We start from the raw sequence: 22,795 nt of genomic DNA on the forward strand, positions 1-22,795 counted from the left end.
GCCATTATTTTATATTATAATAGTCTCTTTTCAAATTTGAATTATGAGAAGACTGATACATGGCACGTTGCGTTCCGCGCGCGCCTTAAAGAGCCATCAGACTACCACAGATGGGGCCCAGTAGTGCCTGATCCGGAGCTGCGGACTACCTAGCGGGTTTACCGGGGCTCCGGCTCGAAAAGCAGGAGTAGGAACGGGGTGGTTTTTAGTCAGTAAGAGTCTGACACTCCCTCTTGCCTCACCCAAGGCGGGAGAAGTCATGGGTGATATTACTGCCACAAAAAAAGAGGACTGATAGATAGCGTCCCAATAGTACATACCTGGTGATTATTGTACTTCAATAGTGACTTGTATCGTTCCACAAAATACACGTTCCAAGATTCATCTCTGTAGAAAATGTCCCCACATCGGAACCAGCCGTCGTCACTAAACGTCTCTCTTGTCACTTCAGGGTTATTGTGGTATCCCTGGAAAGCATATTAAGAGTTATGACTAGGAAATACTGGACACTATAAAACACTATTGACTTTTTTTTAAGCACTCGATATCAATCGTGGTGCTTGTTGGTCCTCCGATGTGTGGTTGATTCACACTCATTGTAATATTAAAAAGAGTTTGTAATCAATGTGGTTCGGAGGCACTGCTCGGGCGCAGCTCTCGGAGTGCGGTCTCCTCACTTTTCGCCTCGTGCGTACTCTTTGTGCGCAGGGCCGCACTCGATATGCCACACTAGCAAGATACATATTGTAGAAAGAATCTTACTTTGAACACAGCGGGTCCCTTGAACCACAACTCTCCTGGTACGTGAGGTTCAGTCACTTCTTTATGTGTCTCTGGGTCTACTAACTGCAACAAAAAAAAAAAATATATTATAACGGTTTCAGAAGACAATTTCCAAGGAAAGGTAGACCGAAAGATTGCAAAATTCAACGAATCTAGAGTCAAGCTCCAAGTTAGGAAAAAACAGGCCGAGTATCACAAAGAAGCTGTGAAAACCTGGGTGTATTATAAGACCTAAGGTAAGGAAGGCACTAAAATGAAACAAGATGTTATAACATTTTACTTTGCCCAATAGAGCAGCTAGTTGTAATAATCCCAAAATAACTTACTTTGCAGTCAAAGGAACCTGCTGGTCTTCCGCAAGACCCTGGTGGCAGAGTACAGTCGTTGAAGAAAGCAGTTCCACTCAGTTCACTCATACCATACATTACGAACACATTTTCAGACTGAGTCAGTTTCTGCAATGAAAAAAGAAACGAATACCTTCAGTACGAGTTTGCTTTACGTTTAAAGTAATCGAAACGAGACCGCGTTTGGTGCTCTGATTGGCCGGCGCGGATGAACCAACCAATCAGAGTGCCGAACGCGCTTCCGTTTCGATCTGGTATTTTTTTATTATTACAACGTCACGCCTTTTAACCCCGAAAGGGTAGGCAGAGGTGCACATTACGGCACGTATACAATTTTTTACTTGAGTAACCCACTGTTTCGCCACTTTGTCATGAAAAGCTCTTGTGGCACAAAGCTGCCTTGTAATACTTTGCCCGACCCGGGAATCGAACCCAAGACCCCTTGTCAAACAGTCACACTAGCGACCACTCGACCAATGAGGCAGTCGTTCTAGTACTGTTATTAATTTCAGCCGATAGCCGTTTCTAAATTGTTCTGTAGGTATTATGATTTTTTTTGAGACTTGCTTGAGTAACGACTATCAGCTTCTTTGAAATTAGTATGTCGACTAACCTTCATTGTATCAACCAGCTCTTGTGGCACAAAGCTGCCTCCTAGAGTCATGTGTTTGAAACAGGTGAAGTCACACTTGGCTTGCTCAGCCAACCTCTTCATCAACACGGGATTGCAAAGAATGTAACCGGGCTGTGAACATGTTACATAATCTTGTCATTAAACCAATAACTGTTGTATCCCATATTTATAAGATTTATGTATCTGAGTTGGTAAGCCTTAATCTAATAGTTCAACTAGACGACATAATGAAGCATGTGGTACTGTTTATCTTATAGTGAGTCAGCTAGTGGCCAAACCATTGGATCGTACCATTTTAAAGGTAATTTGGAGTTTCTTGCTCGTTCTTTTATATTCGAAGCTACACTTTGGAACGAGCGCCTAGCTTCACTAACAGACAGACTGATGGACGATTCAATTTGACGTTTAAAAATTAATGCCTGGTCAATTTGAAGCATTCAAATTCGAATTAAATGCCTTGAATTTGACTTTAGGGAGGTACTGTGGTTAGGCAACTAGGACTTGGTGCTGCATTAGTCCGTTTGGTCAACTCATTGAATAATTATGATTAAGTTATTATTTTCTTCTCTACATAGTTCGGTATAAGGTATAAAATGGAATGGAATATTTATTGTAATAAGTACCCTGTATTTGTCCACTAATTCTCCGAAATGTTCAGGAGTGACTGGTGCTGATGTTTGCAGTCTAGTAACCTTTAAAACTGGAGAGATGATATAACTGAAACCAGTTGTGATCCATTGCGCTGGTGATACCACAAACGCTGTCTTTACCGGCGACGGGAAATTACTCATGGTTTTCCTAAAAGAAGAAAATGTATTAATTTATTAACAAAATGTATTAATTACCATCCCTAAATCTCACCATTGTTAGAACTATAAATGTAATTGATCTTTTTAAGGAACATTACCGCCTTTTTTAAGTCATTTTAATCGTATCGGCTTCGAACTCAAATCCTGGAGAATTGTTGTTTCAGAGGTTGGCGTCAAAATCGTCTACTAATGGTATCGAATTTGAACGCATCCTTCTCCGTGTGAGAAGATGCCTTTGAGTCAGCAAATTTAGACTGATGATGATGACTAAAGATACTGTAAGTATATCTCTACTTACCAGATATAAGGCAATGATATAGCCAAGTTCTCGTGGGTTATCATAGCCGTCTTCGGGATCCCTGTGGTGCCACTCGTAGATGTAAGGAAAGCTATTGTGCTGCTAGGATCGAAGTCTGTTGGTCTGAAAAGAAAAATGTACACCGTTTAAAAAAAAAGATTCACCGAAACTTTTTATTATCTAATCGCTCTTACGACCAACGAATGTTATGAAACTACGTGACCGTTTCCACTAATCCTAAGCTATGTAGCTATTGGAAAAAGATGCGCAGCTTGTGTACGCGATGTATCGATAGTAGGGAAGCCATTCATAGCACGCATCTTTCCATATAAAAAACATAGCTTAGTCGAGTCCGTTTCCACCAGTGCTAAGCTATGTGTACCAATGAATATGATTGATGGAAGCCAAACGCATCCACAGCAACGTAGCATAGCACATCTCTGGTGGAAAAGCACGCTCGCTCTTGCATTTAATTTTAAGTTAATATGTCCTTGATTCTGTTACTGATTCCAAAAGAACATTATATTTCTTTTTATTAAAACTCAGTCTTACTTGAAATTTTCCACTGATTCCTCATCTGCGTCCTTCAAAAGTTGTGCCAGTGTACTATTGCTATCATTGTCGAATGTCACGACTTTAGCATCCATGTTAGATAGGGATAGTGCTTTATAAATATCTTCTAATTTTGTGGTCTGACCAAAAATGATTTTCGGTCGATTCGTTTCAAATAACTGTTCAAGTTCATCTGAAATGTGGAAAATTATAATTAGATCGATAAGATGTATAAACTAGAGAGAATGAATGATATTTTTAGAATAAATTATTCTTGATAATGTTACCTAATCTAAAATAAATGATTTAATAGATATTGCGAAAATTGTAAATTACCTTAATCTAATCTTGCATGAATATAAAAAATAATCTTAATTTCCTTTGTCTGAGAAGTGGCTGGCACTGTCGATAATTCTACTTGCTGATAGACGTCATAAAATGTTATAATAAAGATAAAAGTAGGAATTAATGGTAAGCGTCTACGGGCCGGCATCGTACGCTTTCCGTATGACGTCATCAGTACGCATCGCATGTAGGCAGTGCTGATGATGCGGTGCGTACGCAGTTGCATGTGTTTCTGTACAAGACAAACTAAAATCCGTAGCGTGTGGTGCGTGCGATGCGTACGATGCGGGCCTGTGGACGCGTACCTTAATACCCATGTGAAACATAGGCGGTTAGGTATACCACGGGGAGTGCTCTGAGGAATTGTTTGGTCTTATACCTGCCGCTTCTTTTCGCCATCGACCTACACGACAGCATTTCCATCCCCATCATATAGATGGTTGGCAGGCCACAACTGTGCGCTTCTCGCGTAACTTTCTGTCTCGCACAGCAAAACTGTGGAATGAGCTGTCGTCGGCGGTATTTCCGAACCGATACGACCTTCAAACCTTCAAGAAAAGAGCATACTCCTTTTTAAAAGGCCGGCAACGCACCTGTGACTCCTCTGGTGTTGCGGGTGTCCATGGGCGGCGCTGATCGCTTACCATCAGGTGACTTGTTTGCTCGTTTGCCACCTATTCCATAAAAAGGTATCTGTAAATACACTTACTGACACACAATGTAGCATCGATAGAAGCCACCTTTAGTCCAAGAAACAGTCCAGCAGTGTGAGGTATGCAGTAATCAAGGTGGTTTGGTCCCATCAGCACCATGACGTCGCCTTGCTTCAGCCCCATGTTGGTGAGGGAGACAGCACATCGGATGCTCCTGTCTAAAACTGAGCTGAAGGTTTCTGACTCTCCTGTCGCTCCGTCAATCTATAAAATATGCTCGGTTTTATTCTCATATTGTTATGCATTTTTTTATGGTATAAGCCGGTAAATGTACACGGATCACAGGTTACAAGTGCGTTGCCGGCTTTTTGGGGGTTAGGAATTCCAGACCCGTGTGTGCCTCAAAGAGCCATCAGACCATCACAGATGGGGCCCAGTAGGGCTGATGCCTGATCCGGAGCTGCGGACTACCTAGCGGATTTACCGGGGCTCCGGTTCGAAAAGCAGGTGTAGGAACGGGGTGGCTTTTAGTCAGTAAGAGTCTGACACTCCCTCTCACCTAAGGCGAGAGAAGTCATTGGATGGTTTCCCACCTCAAAAAAAAAAGGGAATTTGAGGATTGTTGGGGATTTCGGGATTGGGAAGAGTGGAAATCCCAGATTGAATCTAGTTTCTAATAAAATGTTGATGAATTATAACTACCGCGAGTAGGAATATTTTGTTTCCAAGTAGACTGCGTTGATCAAAATGCCACAGATAATATGATAAGGATTGATATCTATCTTTACATTAACCTCTAGACACCTGAAGTGTATACAACTGAATGACAAATATTTATCAAGTGCATTCCGGTGCTTTTCCACCAGAGATGTGCTATGTAGCTATACTACGAAGATGTAATACCTAAGCTGTGAAACTATGTGACAGTTTCCACTAATACGCTATGTAGCTGTGTGAGGACGATGCGCAGCTTGAGTATGCGATGTATCGATGTAGGGAAGCCTCATAGCACGCATCTTTCCATATAAAAAACATAGCTTAGCTGAGTCCGTTTCTACCAGTGCTAAACTATGTGTACTAATGAATATGATTGGTGGAAGCCAAAAGCGTCACCAGCATAGTAGCATAGTACATCTCTGGTGGAAAAGTTCTTTTATACTAACTTCAACGAGGGGTTTTGAATAGATTAGCAGTTATAAAAAGTTTGTATTATTTTTGTCTGACAAAAAGTAATTTGCTATTTTGTGCAACTAATTACCTGCAGAATAACTTTAATGGATCGTCTTGCAGGCTATGCAGCATCAGCTTCCCAAGGTGATGTCTGTCTGAAGGGATCCCGGTCTTGCCACCACGCGAGCCCCCACCTCCTCCATGTACCAGTGTTATTTTTAACTTTTTGCATCACTACATTGTTTCACCATTTTCACTTCTTCTGTAATAAAGATATTGCGATGTCGCAAGTCAAAGTCAAAGCATTCTGGGAGATACTTCGGCACGAATTTATGACCGGAGTGATACCACGTCCTCACAGGAAGCCGACGTGAAACAACGCTTGCGTAGTGTTGCGTTGTGAGAGTGAGGTTACCATTGGCCAATCTGGTCTTCATAAATCATCGTTCCCAACAACACTTAAATTCCTAAGCCGAAAAGGCCACTTGTAATACCTCTGTTTCGGATTGCTTACCATCAGGTCTAGATGTTTATACCAAAATCACTATGATTTATATCGAATACTTTGAGGAGTTCCCTCGATTTCTCTAAGCTACCCATTATTATGTTGGTTAATTTACTATCAATGGGAACTAGAACTATCTATTCATGCAGTAGATTCAAAAAAAGCGAATATTTAAATCCGTTTATTCGTTTTGATAATTTTATTTTCGATGAACAAAACATACGAAATAATGTAGCCATTTTAGAATTTTTCACTTATGGTACATAGCAACATAATTATAAGTAATTTTATCAGATCATTTTTGTGAAGTCGGTAAAAAGTAGTTTAATTTGCTATTTTGTGCCTAATTACCTGCAGAATAAAGTCTGGATCGTCTTGCAGGCTATGCAGCATCAGCTTCCCAAGGTGATGTCTGTCTGAAGGGATCCCGGTCTTCGCCACCACGCGAGCCCCCACCTCCTCCATGTACCAGTGCACCGCATCACTGCATTGTTTCACCATTTTGACTTCTTCTGTAATAAAGATTTGGTTTATCTGCATATATTGCGATGTCTAAGTCAAAATCAAAGCATTTACAAGTGTGGGAGAGCCATGCTTCGGCACGAATGGGCCGGCTCGACCGGAGTGATACCACGGCCTCACAGAAAGCCGACGTGAAACAACGCTTGCGTTGTGTGAGCCAACAACACTTAAATTCCTAATTCCAAAAAGGCCGGCAAAGCACTTGTAATACCGTTGGTGTTTCGGATTGCTTACCATCAGGTGATCCGTCAGCTCGTTCATACCATTTAAAAAACATGATTTATATCGAATACTACTTATTCTACGATCGATAGAGTCTACGATCTTATTATGTTGGTTAATTTACTATCTTTATGTTTTTTAACTTATGATAATTCATGCAGTAGACTCTAAAGCGAATATTATGTAAATCTGCTTTATTCGTTTTCATAATTTTATTTTCTCATCAAAACTAGTTTAGGTAATAATGTAGCTACTTTAAAATTTGACACTTATGGTACATAGCAACATTAGTAATTTTATCAGATCATATTCTTTGTTATTGTAAGTTTTTATTACAGTTTTCTATACATATTACATTAGTATAAAATTATTCATGTATGCCAGATTTATATCTTTCATTACTAACGTAGTTTTACCCGCTGCTCGGTTCCTATTGGTCACAGCGTGATGTTATATAGCATCGATAAATGACCTATCCAACACAAAAAATTATTCAAACCTGACTAGTGGTTCCGGAGTTTTGCTCGTTCAAACAATCTCTACAGCTTTATACAATGTGATAGGCGTGGGACTTCTAACCCGTTAAGGCTGAGTACTACATCTAATTTTATCGACAAAAAAATAATATGGGGGGTTGAACCCCTAATTGAAAATATTGGAAAATAGTGACTTTTTTCGGTAAAAATTATTCACAAATTACTTTTTTTGTCACCAAAACATTATCAAACATATGAAAAAAGTAATGAATTAGTTAGCCAAGGTTATTAGCTACCGTTTGTCGTTTTTTTTTGTTTCTACGACGCATACAACCTTTGATATTAAAAAAGTAAAAAAATATTAAAATAGCCATAACTTTTAGGGGAGGGAATTCGACCCCTTCGACCCCCGACTTTGGTCGATAAAATTAGATGTAGTACTCAGCCTTAACGGGTTAGAAGTCTCACCCCTATCACATTGTATATTAGTGTAGATAATTATATTAAACTGTATTGTAATAACATATAGACTTACATCTACATATTAAACTATGTATAACTATGTAATAACAATGTAGACTTACATATTTTAAAATAAGATGTTAGAGTAAACCGACCCGTTCGAGAAAGCGATCATGAATAAGATCTTGGTAACGTACTAAAAATAGGTAGCTAATTTCAATTATCAAATTATTAACTATAGGTTTTGCCCGCGACTTCGTTCGCGTCAAATAATTACCTACTTCTGGCAGCACTTGGGTCTCCTACGTAAGTATATATAGTATTGTACTATACTTAGGGGCTCCATTTCTGTACGCCATTTGCTTAATCAAAAAAGAATAAGTAAAAATGTACGAATTGCACATAAATATTATGTATAATATCTATAACTCTCTGGTAATTTTAACATAAAAAAAGTATAATTATACTGAGTTTCATCACAAACGGACCAGTAGTTTATGGGTGAGGCGTGAACATATTTATAGACAGACAGACAACCCAACTTTTTTATCACATTTTTGTTATCGTTATCTACCTAGTAACACTTACTACATTTTTTTATATTTTCATTATGCAGAATTATCTCTTCTACAGTTTTATCATAATTATTATTATGTATATGTATAGATTTACACCTGTATGTAACTATGCAATATATAATATATGTATTATATGTACAAAGACGCATTTTATCTGATAAATTAGATTACTTTTGGTGATATGAACAACGAAAGGTAAACCGTGAAACGTGACTCTTTTTTTAACCGACTTAAAAAAAATAACTCATAAATACAGCCTGACTTTTTTTCACCAGCCATTTTTTTCTCAGGGTTAGATATCGTTGAAACATTCCATTTACAAATAAAAAATAACTTTTTACAAAAAGACATAACCGACTTCACTGAAGAAAGACGGTAAAAAACATTAAGTATGTAATAAAAAATCAGGCTGTATAATAAAGTTAAGTCTTTCTAAACCTCGAAGGGGAGGCAGAATTTTAACGAATGCAAAACCGTGGAAATCGGTTCGTGCTATTCTGGAGTTATAGCGTCCGGAAACTGTGACTTATTTTTATAGTCCGGAAGTAATAGCCTTCCTCGATAAATGGAGTATCCAACCCATAAGATTTTTTTCAAATCAAACCAGCAGTTCCTGAGCTTAGCACGTTCAAACTAACAAGCAAGCTCTTAAGCTTTATATTAAAGTATTTTTATTTATTATTTATTTTTAGCCGTGGTCGTCGGTAAAGTATAGATAGAAGGAAACTCAAACAATCACAATTTTATAGGTTTTGTTAATCATCGTACGGAACCTACACCAACTTGGGTGAAGTTAGACTCACACTCAGCCAGATATAAGATAATCTTTTGATTACTGAGGGAAAAAACATTTAGAAATGCTTATAAATTCGCTCACGTTCTGTTACAGACGTTTATTTAGATTAGATTTTAACGGTGCACCGATAATATTTTATTATATCAGTAGAAGGAAATTGGATCTATGTGTTAGGACGAGGCTCCATTTTTCTGTTGCGTTGCGTCGTGGTGACGAATTCCATTTATTTTTTTACAGACTAGTGGGACCGGAGTCTTAGGGTGCTTTCACCAGTGCGTCGCGTTCTCCGCGCGCCTCATAGAGCCATCAGACCACCACAGATGGGGCCCAGTTGAGCAGATGACTGATCCGGAGCTGCGGACTACCTAGCGGGTTTACCGGAACTCCAGCTCAAAAAGCAGGAGTAAGAACGGGGTGGTTTTTAGTCAGTAAGAGTCTGACACTCCCTCCCGTCTCGCCCAAGGCGGGAGAATACATTGGATGATTTTCCCCCTCAAAAAAAAAAATGGGTGCTTTTCCAAGTAATCATTAAATGTCTCTGAGTGTGGCATTTACCTACACTATTACGTCGTCACGGGCGATTTTTCTATAGATCAATGGGCTTGAGGCCGATCAGATCCTTTACTATGAGTTTGAATCAATTTGTTGGTAGTCGCTAGCGACGACATAAATTTTTTGTATGGCAAATTTTACAACGCCTCTACCGGTCACATGTGGAACTAAAATTTGCCATACAAAAAATTTACGTCGTCGCTAGCGACTATCGACAAATACTATTGCTTCAAACTCATGGTAGAGGTACTGGAGGTAGGGTGATATGCTGCATCGACGGTCATTACATTTGTATTTGAGTTGCAGCTGTGACGTCGTGCGTTAGCGCAATCCTGGTGAAGCGGACAATATATTCTTCTTATTCAGTTGCAACGATGTGACACAACATAGCGTAACAGACAAAATGGGTTCATTCTTATGGTAAAGGAGTAATAGAAAATGAAACAACTGAAAATCAGACGCCAGTTTTTATTTTTGAGTAATTTTTGTAGTAGGTATACTGTTTTATTTCATTGTCGTGGTAAGTTGGCGACCAACTCTTTTAGTTTCTGTCTGTTGATCTTGGATGTACTGGTCGTTGGCAGTTCCTTCATGAAGATCACACCTCCTCTTAGCCGTTTGGAGTCTGATAGAGATTCTGCAAAGAATATCATTGGTTTACTTATCTGCTCACTAGATTTTTTTATGGAATAAGCCCGTAAACGAGCAGACGGATCACCTGATGGTAAGCAATCACCGCCACCCATGTACACTTCAAACACCAGAGGCATTACAAGTGCGTTGCCGGCTTTTTCAGGGTTAGGAATTTAAGGGTTGTTGGGGAAACGGGGATTGGGAAGATTTCAAAAAGTAAATAAAAATGTTTATTGAATTCATCGAATTTTCATTATGGATGTCACTGTTCTTACCTGTGACCAGGTCCTCGATCTCCTGCGCTGTGGGGCTGCAGCCAGGCTTGGGCACAACACACGCCACCACCAGGTCCCCGCACTCCCTGTCTGGTATACCCGTCACTCCTACCAGCATTACTCCTGGATGCTTCATTATCACCTCCTCGACTTCTACTGGAGACACCTGAAATATGGTTTGTGGTTATAAAATCAATATCATTATCAAAAGACCACTTTTTCTTTTATCATCGTCAACAGACCACGTTTTCGTTTTTTGAGGTTGGAAAATCATCCTATGACTTCACCCGAGATGGAGCGTACGACTCTTAATGACTAAAAACCACCCCGTTCTTACTCCTACTTTTTGAATCGAAGCTTCGGTAACCCGGTAGGCAATATGCCCCAACTGACAGTCTATTTCTGGTCTTCTCTCATAATAGAGTTTGCCATTACAGTTCAGATGTATCGAACAGCACTTTTCCTTAAGTATGCAAAAAGTATAATCCCTTATTTGGATCTTACGACTCTAGTGGATCGTGAAGGAGTGGCAAGTCTATTCTAGTCACGGCAAAAAAAAAAATATACTTTTTTAACACATTAACTGCAACGTAGGTCACCGGTGGCCTACGTTAGTGGAGGATTTGCCTTCAACAGTTTTCTGATGGCAAATTTAGTCTAGCCAGGGCTTCAAAAAAGAAAATATCTACTTCTTTAGTATTATTAACAAGTCTTGAAGATATTACTAAGATGCTTCAGAGAAGATTTACGAATGTATTGACGCTCAACTGACCTGGTGACTCTTGTACTTCAATAATGACTTGTACCGATCAACAAAGAATAGGTTCCATGATTCGTCTCTGTAGAAAATGTCACCAGTTTTGAACCAGCCGTCTTCTGTCAACGTCTCTTTGGTTGCTTCTGGTCTGTTGTAGTAGCCCTGTAAATATTTTTAAAGGTTTGAGCGCTTGTACCACTTATCCTTGGTCAATTTTGAAATTGATAATTATTTTTGCCTCGCACAGTCAAGTCAGTCAGTCAGTCAATCAAGTCGCACTTGCGATCGCACTCGACCAACCGGACCGTGCGACCCGGACTGGGGTTCGATTCCCGGGTCGGGTAAAGTACTACTGGGCTTTTTCGGTTTTTCAAAAATTTCTCAGTAGTCGCTCGGAGTCCGAAAATGTGCCCGGTATATGGCAATAGGCTCACCACCTATTACATGGGACTTATAACACAAATGGTGGAAAGTGAGTGTACATTATATAGTGGCATTACGTGCCGTAATGTGCACCTCTGCCTACTTCTTCGGGGATAAAAAGCGTGACGTTGCTGATAATTATTTTTGATGCGTATATGTAAAAATTTTGATCTCTTACTTTGAACACATTTGGGCCTCTGAACCAAATTTCTCCTGGAACGTTGGGCTCTAATATTTCTTCCTGCGTCTCAGTGTCCACAATCTGAAACATATTTTTGAGAAGGTTATAAAAAATATTGATTGCTCTATATTATCATTTCTAATCAGTTTTTTATTGAATTCATTTTATTTAAGATACCTTTCAGGTGTATTTAAGAGGGGCAAATAGTCCAATGACTTCTTCCGTCCTCGGGGAGGTGAGAGGGAGTGTCAGACTTTTACTGACTAAAAACCACCCCGTTCCTACCCCTGTTTTTCGATCCGGAGCCCCGGTGAACCCTTTAGGTAGTCTGCAGCTCTAGACCCATATAATGTGTAGTACTATATATTTCCATTTTAAACATTTTGATTGAATTCAGTAACTTCCACCTATTGCAAGGGATTCGCTGACTGGTGCAAAAATCAGGCAACAATGTTTAATAACTAGTATGCACTTACTTTGACATCCACGCAACCGACAGGTTTCCCAAAAGACCCATTAGCTGGTGGATACTCGTGCTGGACGACAAGACCACCCAATTCAGTGATACCGTAGAGAACAATGACCTTATCTGTGTCTGCTATTTTCTGAAACATACCAAATTAAAAGTCATTTAATTAATGAAATGCTGGAAAACCAATGAGCTACTCATTGGTTTTCCAGCTTAAAATAGAAAATTAGAGGGCATATTTTTCTCCCTCCCACCGTAAACGCCCCGTCACACCGTGAGGCGGCAGCTGATCTACTATAGACCACCATAGGACAGGCCTGCGGGCGACTGATTGGGGGAGTCAGACGTCTGCTGTATAGGCGGGAGTAGATGTTAGCATAATGTTCCATGAGCGCCCCTCAAGGTAGGAAGCAGCCTCCCAGGGCCGCTAATAATCCGGGGCCTGCCGCAAACATAGCGGTAGGTTGTTGGGTGGGGTGATTCCGCCAAGGAAACCAGGGTTACGGCCACAGCCAGCGGAGAAGCACCGCGATGGTTTTAGCTGGTAAGAGAACGTTACGTGCCCCCGTCGTCCCCATTACGTAGGAAATCCATGAGGATCACCACCGCGATACAAAAAAGGGAACATTTTTCTACTATTCTTGCTTTTCACACAAAGATGTGATCATAGGAATAAAAGTTATTATTAGTATTTACCTTAGTTTGGTCCACAAGGTCATGCGGCACAGCGCTGCCTCCCATCGCTATGAACTCAAAGCAGGTGAAGTCACATTTCGCCTTCGCTATCATAGTTTGCACCATAGTTGGACTGGTCATTAGACAGGTTGGCTGTGAAAGGGCAACATACATTATGAATTCGTTGGTCAAGACAATCGAAAATAACATGACAAAACTTACTTAACCTTACTTAACAAAACTTTAACTTAGATTTTTTATTTTTTTTTTATTATTATTTTCTTAAGTTATTGTGTTAATTATCACGCTATTCAAATGGGGAGGGGCAGAGTCTTCTACTACAGGCATTTTTTTGTCTAAAAGAGGATTCTGTACACACTATTGTAAAGAAATTTTTGACACAATAAAATATTCTTATTCTTATTCTTATTCTTAAAACTGACAATAAGCTCAAAATCTAAGGCCTATTGTCCGCGTAAACCGCACGCTGGGAACGCTTTCATCAATGTGTTTATAGAATAAGCTGGTAAATGAGCAGACGGATCTTCTGATGATTACAATTGGTGCCGCCCTTGAGCATCCGAAATACCAGAGGCGTGCGCGTTACCGACCTTTTAGGGGTTAGGAATTTGACTATTGTTGAAAATTCAGGGATTGGGGAGATTGAGCCTCTGGAGACGTATGCTTGCTTCTTGCGCAGAAACAACGTTGAGCGACAAAGTTGCGTTCCCCACTCCTATTCAAATCAGCTTCATCATTTGTAGGTTCATCATCATCATCAGCCGGAAGACGTTCACTGTTGAACAAAGGCCTCCCTTACCCTTAGCCCTCCACTTAAGCATCTTTACTTACCTTATATTTATTAACAAGTTCAGCAAAGTGATCTGGAGTCAGTTCTGCTGATGTCTGCAGTCGGGTATACTTCAGGATCGGGGAGTAGAGGTGTTGGAAGCCAGCTGACAACCATTGGGGCGGTGACGTCAGGAACATCAATTTGGTTGGTGTTGGAAACTTTGTGCAACTCGACCTAAGGGAAGAATATTATTTTCACATCTCGTCTGTGTCTAATAGCCGTTTTTGCTAACAACCCCTAAACTATGTCTTTACTAAGAGTTACTTAACTTGAGAGGACGCTTAAATTAACTGTAGGTACTGTTAGGTGTCACTTATTGGTTGATGAAAATTTAAATGTAATTAATTGTCACCTACATAAGGTTAGATGTCCTTAAATTTTTGAGAAATTGGGTAACCTTAATCACACAATAAAACACAATACAAGCGATGCTCCCGTCGAGTAGGCCCATTCGTGCCGAAGCATGACTCTCCAAGTCTCCACAACTTAAATGGATTAAGTATACCGTATGAATGTAAGTGCTAACGCGAATAATGAGAACGCGCGGGCGCTCTTGACGGCTCGACGCGAACTGTTTTATACAAATAAGTAAATGCATATTACGATGAGTAGAAATGCTGACTTTACATGAGTACGGTTGCACCGTAAAATAACTGGTTTTCTTTCTGAGATATGATTACATAAAGACATTTTATAGGCAAATCTATGACCATCCGGTTTATAGTAAAAATTAGTGTAGCCATATACTAAAGTAAAATTAATAAAATTAATTACCACATGTAAGGTACTAAGATGTTTAAGTTCTTGTGTGTCAGCATCGCTGTTTTCGGTATCCCCGTGGTACCACTAGTTGAAGGTAGGAAGGCTACCGTCTCTTCTGGGTCAAAATCCGTTGGTCTGAAAAAGAGTTTATTAGGTTATTAATATGACGGAGAAAAATATTATACTATTAGGGTGCTATGTAGCTATGCTACAAAAATGTGAAACTATGTGTGAGTAAGATGTGCTATGAGGATGTGCCACCGCTAAGTAGTTGTGTGAGGTAGATGTGCAGCTCGAGTATGCGTTATATTGATAGTAGGCAAACCATCCATAGCACTTATCCGTAGTGCGCATCTATAGCACATATCCATAGCACACATTCATAGCACGCATCTTTCCATCCATTCCATAGGTGAACCCGTTTCCATTAGCTTAGCTATGTGTACCAATGAATATGATTGATGGAAGCCAAACTCATTCACAGCAACGCTGCCGCACAATTCATAAAAGGTGGTGGAAATTAAAAATGTCAAAAAAGAAGGAAGCTTCGTCGAAAAGTATTTTGTGTGTGAATTTTTTATCCAGGAACGAACGTTACAAGCTTAAAATTTATCTATACGTACTTGAAATTAGCGACTTCTTCATCATCCGCATCTTGTAAGATCTGTGCAAGTGTAGTATAGTCACTGCTTTCATTAAACGTAATGATTTTAGCTTCCACATCTGCTAAATTGAGTGCTTTCTCAATGTCCTTTGTTTTTTCATTTTGACAGATAATTATCTTCGGTCGATTCGTTGCAAATATTTGTTTCAATTCATCTGTAAAATTAAATTAAATTGTTGTTACTTACAAATTAATTATCACAATTTTGGATGTTTTGTTCCTCAGAGTTAACTTGCATTAAAACCGATACCACATTTTTTATAACATTGCCCCAGTCTAGGATTTTCTTCTGTGTTCGTTTACAAACATATCGACACCAGCAATTTATACTGCGCTAACTCAAAAAGCGTACTTTACAGTAGAGGCGTTTAAAGGGAAAAACGTGATAACTTTTACATTAATTAAGATACTTTTTTGAAATTTGGTATGCTTAATATTTAATTTATTCATTGTAATATCTCATATTTATATTTCCTTAATTATTTATATTTTTTGATTTAGCGCAAGTTAGCCGTATATAAACGTAATTCATCAAAAAAATGTTACATCTTATACACGTCTAACTAATGTTAGCGTAGTGTAGTACGGGACGTCGTAGTGCATGATCAATCATCTGATGCATATTTCAATATTTTATAAAGAACATGTACTTACTTACAAAAAGAATAGTCAACGTACCATTAATAAATTAATTAATACGTTAACACATAAGTATTTACTATGTAAAAGTCTGCTAGAAGTGCTTTGGACTTTTGATGATCGGTGAGTCAGTGAGTGACAAAATTAAGAAACTTTAACAAGTTGTCATTCTTAAACTACTGGTTCAAATTGACTGAAATTTTAAATATTAGTCGGATTAGTTACTGAAGATTCAGGTTTCTTGCTTTATCCACAACCGAATTATAGGGGGTCGAAAAAGGCCCGAATTGCTTCGAGAAAAGGATGGTACGGCCGTGCCGCTTTTTTTGCTCGACTTGGCATAAAAAAGCCGTGCCCCCAGATCGATTACATACTCGTATATTTCAAATTTAAGAATTTTCTCAGAAAGGGTGTCTTTTTATTAAAAATAGTAATTTAATAACAGTAGTTATTAAGAACTATTTTCTGCCATCAACTTTGCCCGCGTTCCCGTGGGTTAAAAAGTAGCCTATGTTTTTAATCCGGACCTGAATCTACCCCTGTTCCAAATTTCATCTCGATCCTTTCAGCTGTTTTGACGTGAAGGAGTAACAAACACATTCACATTTATAATATTAGTAGGATTATTAAATCAAATATACCTAAATATTATTTCTTTAACACTAAATACTCACTGACAACCAAATTAACATCAACTGGTGCCATCATGACTCCAAGAAACAGTGCTGCGTGGTGGGGTACAGAGAAGTGAATGTGGTTCGGCCCCATAAGTACCATCACATCTCCCTTCTTCAACCCCATCTTTGTGAGAGAGACAGCGCATTGGATACTCCTGAATGCGGCTGATATGTTTGTTTCTGACTCCCCTGTAGCTCCATCTATCTGTTGAAATGTAATCATGAAGATAGGTTAGATGACCAATTTTTATTTTAATGTCTTTCTGGTAGATTATGTTAAAATATTAGACACGGCTTATCATAATTATTTACAAATACTTTACGTGCCGTAATATGCACCTCTGCCAACCCCTTCTGAGATAAAAGGTGTGACGTTGCCAATATATCGTCGAAAGTATATACATATGTATGACGAGATATTGGAACAAAAATATCGCGTGACATCACATCTAGGTTGGTTATACGTAGAAACGACGTAGCTAGCTCCCACTCCATTCGTTTTATCTACACACTAGTTAAAAGTAGCCTATGTGTCATTCCACAACATAATGATTCTTTCTTCTTTGATTAATTTTATCTGAGTATTATTATGTATATGATAAAATAAATAAACACCATGTCTAACATATTTTCATTTCTTAACTGACGGACTAAATATTTTTTTTATATTTCATACCCCATCATCGTTCCTATTGCATGTTACTTTATTTTTTCTATTTATTTACCTACTTATTATGCGTTCTGCAATTATAATAACACAATAGTTGGACTTAATACCGTGGGCATTATCTACCATTCTGACCTTTGGGTGATGCAGAGAAGAGTACAGAGTATATAAAGTATAATAATATATAAAATTCTGGTGTTACAGTTTTCGTTGCCATACTCCTCCGAAACGGCTTGACCGATTTTGATGAATTTTTTTGTGCTTATCCGGTATCTATGAGAATCGGCCAACATTTATTTTTCATCCCCCTAAATGTTAGGGGTATTACAACCCTAAACTTTTTAATTTTCCGCGGAGGAAGTCGCGAGCAGAAGCTAGTAGTATATAGTATTTTTGTGTCAGTGAACTCCATTATGTATTACATAAGTACGAATTTTAATTAAAACATGTATTATCCTTTTTGTAATATATGCAAACAATTAACATATCTTTGTAATTACTATCATAAGGCATATTAAATTAACTAAAAATCACGGTTTAATCACGTACATTAAGTTTCGTGTCACAGAGGGACTCTTTATATTCTGCGGAAAACCTACCGGGTTACTGGTAAACTTGCTAGGTAGTCTGCAGCTCATCAAGCACACTTAGGAGTAAGTTTTCCTGATCCGGAGCTGCGGACTACCTAACGGGTTTACCGGGGCTCCGGCTCGAAAAGCAGGAGTAGGAACGGGGTGGTTGTTAGTCAGTAAGACTCTGACACTCCCTCTCGCCTGGCCCAAGGCGGGAGAAGTCATTGGATGATTTTCCCCCCACAAAAAAGAGAGTAAGTTTTTGTGTATAACCGAGGGAAAAAAGGAGGTTGAAGGCAGTTCTCTTAAACGTAGATTATTGAAAACGATTTCTATTTGATTGCGTACCACGGTTTTCCTTGCAATTTTCCTAATTATCATTCCTAACACAAAGTGTTCATCATTACCGGATCATCCTCTTTCTTTACCCTTAACCACTACATTTGAATCATCATCATCAGCCGAGAGACATCCACTGCTGAACAAAGGCCTCCCCCTTAGTCCTCCACGTAGAACGACAAGCCGCATTAAATTTAAAGGATAAGATATTTTATAACCTGGAATATAAAGTCGGGATCGTCTTGCAGGCTGTGCAGTATCAGTTTCCCTAAATGATGTCTGTCTGAAGGGATCCCGGTCTTGGCCACCACGCGAGCACCAACATCTGCCATGTACCAATGTATTGCGTCGTATAGAGGCCTCATATTGCTGTTATTGGAGTATCTGAAAAGTTTTAAAAGTTTCATAGATATTCAAAGTCAAAAGTCAAAGTCAAAATCATTTAAAACTAGCTTGCCAATGGCTTTCCCATAGATAAAAAGTATCCTATCACCCTGGTTAGCCCATACCTTATCTGTATACCACATTTCATCAAAATATGTTCATTCGTTTCAGAGTGATTAACGGAAAAACATTCAAAACATCAAATCTAACAATCTTTCACATTTATTGTACGACTAGCTTCTGCCAACGGCTTAGTAGTGCATTCCCGTGGGATAAAAAGTATCATATTACCCAAGCCAGCTCATACCCTGTCTGTATGCCAAATTTTATTAAAATCCGTTCAGTAGTTTCAGCGTGATTGACGGACAAACATTCAAACTTTCACATTTATAATATTAATGTGATGATGATGTGAAGCTATTTTATTATATTTCCATATTTATTTAAAATTCTCTAAATTTACATTTTTAAATAATATTTAAAACATACAATATAAAATAATATTTAAAAATATAAAAGTAGGAGCCGACCAGTAGCGGGAACATGGTCCAAGCTACCGGTGGTTAGGGCTCCAGAGACAGAAACCTCCTCACAATACGTGCCGTTTCGAGGAGTACTGCCTTCTGCATCAGGCCCTTGATCCATCCGCCCAACCCCAGCCTCCTAAGGTGATTGTCGAGGCTGTTGGGTATTAATCCGTTGGCCGACACGACTATCGGCACAATGATAGCCGAATCCACACTCCACATGTCGACAACCTCGTGAGCCAAGTCAAGATATTTTATTTGTTTATCTTTTTCAGCTTTCACGAGGTTCTCGTCATGAGGAATGGTGATATCGACTATCATCGCGCGGCGCGCTTGCCGATCTATCACCACTATATCAGGTTTATTGGCTACAATAGTCCTGTCAGTGATGATAGATCGATCCCAGTACAACGTGATATGGCCGTTTTCGAGAACTGGATCGGGCACATACTTGTAGTATGGAACCTCAAACTCAACAAGTTGATAGTGCAAAGCAAGTTGCTGGTGGATAATCTTGGCCACCTGATTATGTCTATGCAAATATTCACCATTAGCCAAACGACCACAACCAGAAATTATATGTCTTATGGATTCACCAGGACTATGACATGCCCGACATATGTCAACGGTCCCATCCTTAATAATATATTTCCGGTAGTTATTCGTAAGGATAACTTCGTCCATAATTGCACAGACAAATCCTTCAGTTTCACCAAAGAGATTACTGAATCGTAGCCAAGATACGGACGCCAGAAAATCTACACTGGGTCCATGAAGGGCCCGGAAGAAGCGTCCGTGGAGCTCCTTGCTATGCCATACCTCCTTGCGGTCATTGACGCTTAATACCACAGGTTTGCGCCAGTTCTCTTTTGCTAAAGATAGTGGAGTGAATCCATTGTCCACTGCTGCTACTTCTCGATGCATACCCTCGTTTACTTTCAGGAAATATTCCCTGAGGTTGCACACCTCACGGTTATGAAGGGTCTTAGCATTTAATAAGCCTCGACCCCCACACTTCCGCGGGATGTACAACCTCATGATCGATGAACGAGGTTATTATATTAGTTGTTATGGGTAAACTTTGCCGACTTTAAACTTTTTTATACTAAGTCATAGAATTTATTTAAATAGCTATTCTGTCTATAGAAGAGCTATTCAAATAAATGTCCACATGTTTACTATGGAGGAAGGAAGACAGATAGATCCTTTTTACCTGCTCCTTAAATGCAACCAATAACTGAGCTCATCTTATTGACACTGGCCGAGCAAAATATTATATTATATTTTAATATTAATATGTTTATTAGTCTGTACCGTACTCAGAGACATTTAATGGTTACTTAATTTCTTTTCAATACAAAATCGTAAGGAATAGTTTAAGTAACCATTAAATATCTTTAAATGCAGTACAGTCTTCTATAAATGTAATCAATAAAAAAATGTTTACTCTTCACTTACTTGTGTACAAAACCAAATATTGAGACGAGAATTATTAAAAAAAATAGAGATATTACAACAACAACCAACGATTTTTTCAAATAAAAAAAATCACTTTCCAGGACAAATAACAAGCGCTATCAGACAACAGTAGCTCTGAGCAAACTGTTTATAATTATATCGTGTCATTGTTTTAAGGATTTTATCTTCAACTAGCTGTTGCACGCGACTTCGTCCGCTTACATTTATTACTTCCAAAAGAATTTGTTTTTTTTTTCATAAAAGAAAATATTTTTAAAGAAAAGTAACTTGAGTTACTCCTTAGTACATTAGCTATCTACCAATAAAAGTTACGTCTAAATCAGTCCAGCCATTTAAGAGATTAACCAGACTACCTAGCGGGTTTACCGGGGCTCCGGCTCGAAAAGCTGGAGTAGGAACGGGGTGGTTTTTAGTCTGTAAGAGTCTGACACTCTAACTCTCGCCTCGCCCAAGGCGGAAGAAGTCATTGGATGCCCCCCCTTAAAAAAAAGACAAACACATAATTTACTATAACTTTCGTGAGACATACTAAATTTAATATAATGTTATCGGTTTACTTACATAACTGCCTCTAGTATAGCTTGAAACTAGTCGAGTTCCTCGTCAATCAGTTACGGTCAGTAAGCCAATAACATAACTGTAAAACATGTTATTTTGGTATAAGTATAGTATGTTTATTCATATGAATATAGTAAAAAGCGGCGTTGTTTTCAATAATACAGACACTTCAGCTTTATATGTTAGTCTTAATGTAGATATTAAACGCAAATGTGATAAATTTTATTACCTATCAAACAAAATAATATTTATTAATATTGTGTGAAGCGCATTATCTTGTACAGATAGTCAATATAATACCTACCTGATTTTATCTCAGATAATTTGGTTAAATGACGTCCAAGTTTATTCTTTAAAGTTAGGTAAAAATCCTAATTAATTCTGGCATTGAACTTTTTCTTCTCCATTCAAAGTAAAATTTCTCACGGCGTTCAAAACATCGTATGACGTTACTTCTTATGAGTAGAAATGTGCGTAAAAGTATTGCACCGTAGAAGTATATTTTTCTAGCTCGGTGAGTAATTTGGGAAAAAGTAAAACTGCCTTGTTGATATTTATAATTTCATATATTTATTTAAAGTTCTCTAAAATTATATTTTTAAATACACACACACACACACACACACAACGTCACGCCTTTTATCCCCGAAGGGGTAGGCAGAGGTGCACATTACGACACGTAATACCGCTATACAATGTACACCCACTTTTCACCATTTGTGTTATAAGTCCCATGTAATAGGGGTGAGCCTATTGCCATATCCTGGACACAATTCCAGACTCCGTGCTACTACCGAGAAATTTTGGAAAATCCGAAAAAGCCCAGTAATACTTTGCCCGACCCGGGAATCGAACCCGAGACCCCTTGTACGGCAGTCGCACTTGCGACCACTCGACCAACGAGGCAGTATTTTTAAATATTACTTATGAAATACAAAAAAAAAATATATAAAAAATAGAAGCCGACCAGTAGCGAGAGCATGGTCCAAGCTACCGGTGGTTAGGGCTCCAGAGACAGAAACCTCCTCACAATACGTGCCGTTTCGAGGAGTACTGCCTTCTGCATCAGGCCCTTGATTCATCCGCCCAACCCCAGCCTCCTAACATGGATGTCGAGAAGAAGAAAAGTCTTATGTAACCTACAGTGTGTCATTTACCTTAGAATAATTGTCAACCACACGGCTCTAATGTTACGATAACAAATTACTAAAATTATGTTTTATCTAATCTCTTCTTGTCTTTATTTTTATATACTAGCCTTGGCTAATATCTTTAATACGTGGTTTTGTGATAAAATATATTAGAATTCATGCTGACAGACAGTTTTCGAGAACTGGACCTTAGACCTATTAATTTAAGTCCTATGTAGAAGTTACTAAGCATAAATACTTTTTGGAATTGTGTCTGGTATAAATGGTCATACACGTAGAATAATGCATCGTCACGCCTTTTATCCCCGAAGGGGTTGTCCCGAACCCGAGACCACTTGTCCGGCAGTCGCACTTGCGAGCACTCGACCAACGGTCGGCAGTCACGTAGGGTAACTAATATTATTAA

At 38.8% G+C, this 22,795-nt stretch overlaps 2 protein-coding genes across 14 annotated transcripts in view; both read right to left on the bottom strand.

The window, feature by feature from the left end:
• The window catches only part of LOC118274573 (luciferin 4-monooxygenase-like), a 227,023-nt gene that overhangs the window by 10,187 nt on the left and 194,041 nt on the right, over positions 1-22,795 (bottom strand). The window contains exons 1-10 of one of the 13 annotated variants that reach the window (XM_050696722.1): positions 7,901-8,003; positions 6,448-6,608; positions 4,478-4,685; positions 3,424-3,616; positions 2,872-2,994; positions 2,388-2,562; positions 1,744-1,875; positions 1,110-1,238; positions 763-846; positions 321-467 (exon numbers count right to left, since the gene is read on the bottom strand). The exons of 9 other annotated variants lie outside the window; for them this stretch is intronic. In XM_050696722.1, coding sequence (XP_050552679.1) covers positions 321-467; positions 763-846; positions 1,110-1,238; positions 1,744-1,875; positions 2,388-2,562; positions 2,872-2,994; positions 3,424-3,616; positions 4,478-4,685; positions 6,448-6,597 — 1,341 coding nt within the window. In that variant the 5' untranslated portion in view covers positions 6,598-6,608; positions 7,901-8,003. Of the gene's footprint in view, positions 1-320; positions 468-762; positions 847-1,109; positions 1,239-1,743; positions 1,876-2,387; positions 2,563-2,871; positions 2,995-3,423; positions 3,617-4,147; positions 4,287-4,477; positions 4,686-6,447; positions 6,609-7,246; positions 7,268-7,339; positions 7,391-7,900; positions 8,004-22,795 lie in introns of those variants that run through there. 3 more of the 13 variants (XM_050696723.1, XM_050696724.1, XM_050696730.1) reach the window with 3 other exon arrangements.
• On the bottom strand, positions 10,159-20,819 carry LOC118274574 (luciferin 4-monooxygenase-like). Its single transcript, XM_050696734.1, has 12 exons — positions 20,660-20,819; positions 18,509-18,674; positions 16,710-16,917; positions 15,356-15,551; positions 14,745-14,867; positions 13,970-14,144; positions 13,139-13,270; positions 12,450-12,578; positions 11,971-12,054; positions 11,385-11,531; positions 10,613-10,778; positions 10,159-10,341 (listed from the first exon to the last, which is right to left on the bottom strand). Exons 2-12 carry the CDS (start codon positions 18,653-18,655, stop codon positions 10,214-10,216), a joined length of 1,635 nt encoding a protein of 544 aa, XP_050552691.1. The 5' UTR covers positions 18,656-18,674; positions 20,660-20,819; the 3' UTR covers positions 10,159-10,213.

The sequence above is a fragment of the Spodoptera frugiperda genome, chromosome 11 (assembly GCF_023101765.2).
Source record: "Spodoptera frugiperda isolate SF20-4 chromosome 11, AGI-APGP_CSIRO_Sfru_2.0, whole genome shotgun sequence".
NCBI classification, from domain to species: Eukaryota; Metazoa; Arthropoda; class Insecta; order Lepidoptera; family Noctuidae; genus Spodoptera; species Spodoptera frugiperda.

Excerpts from the sequence above, each read along its gene's own strand:
- LOC118274574 (XM_050696734.1), bottom strand. The coding sequence starts at position 18,655 with ATGAGGCCTCTATACGACGCAATACATTGGTACATGGCAGATGTTGGT. Across the intron at positions 14,145-14,744 it reads ATCTTAGTACCTTACATGTG|GTCGAGTTGCACAAAGTTTC; the intron begins GTAATTAATTTT and ends TTCTTCCCTTAG. Across the intron at positions 12,579-13,138 it reads ACCTTGTGGACCAAACTAAG|AAAATAGCAGACACAGATAA; the intron begins GTAAATACTAAT and ends GGTATGTTTCAG.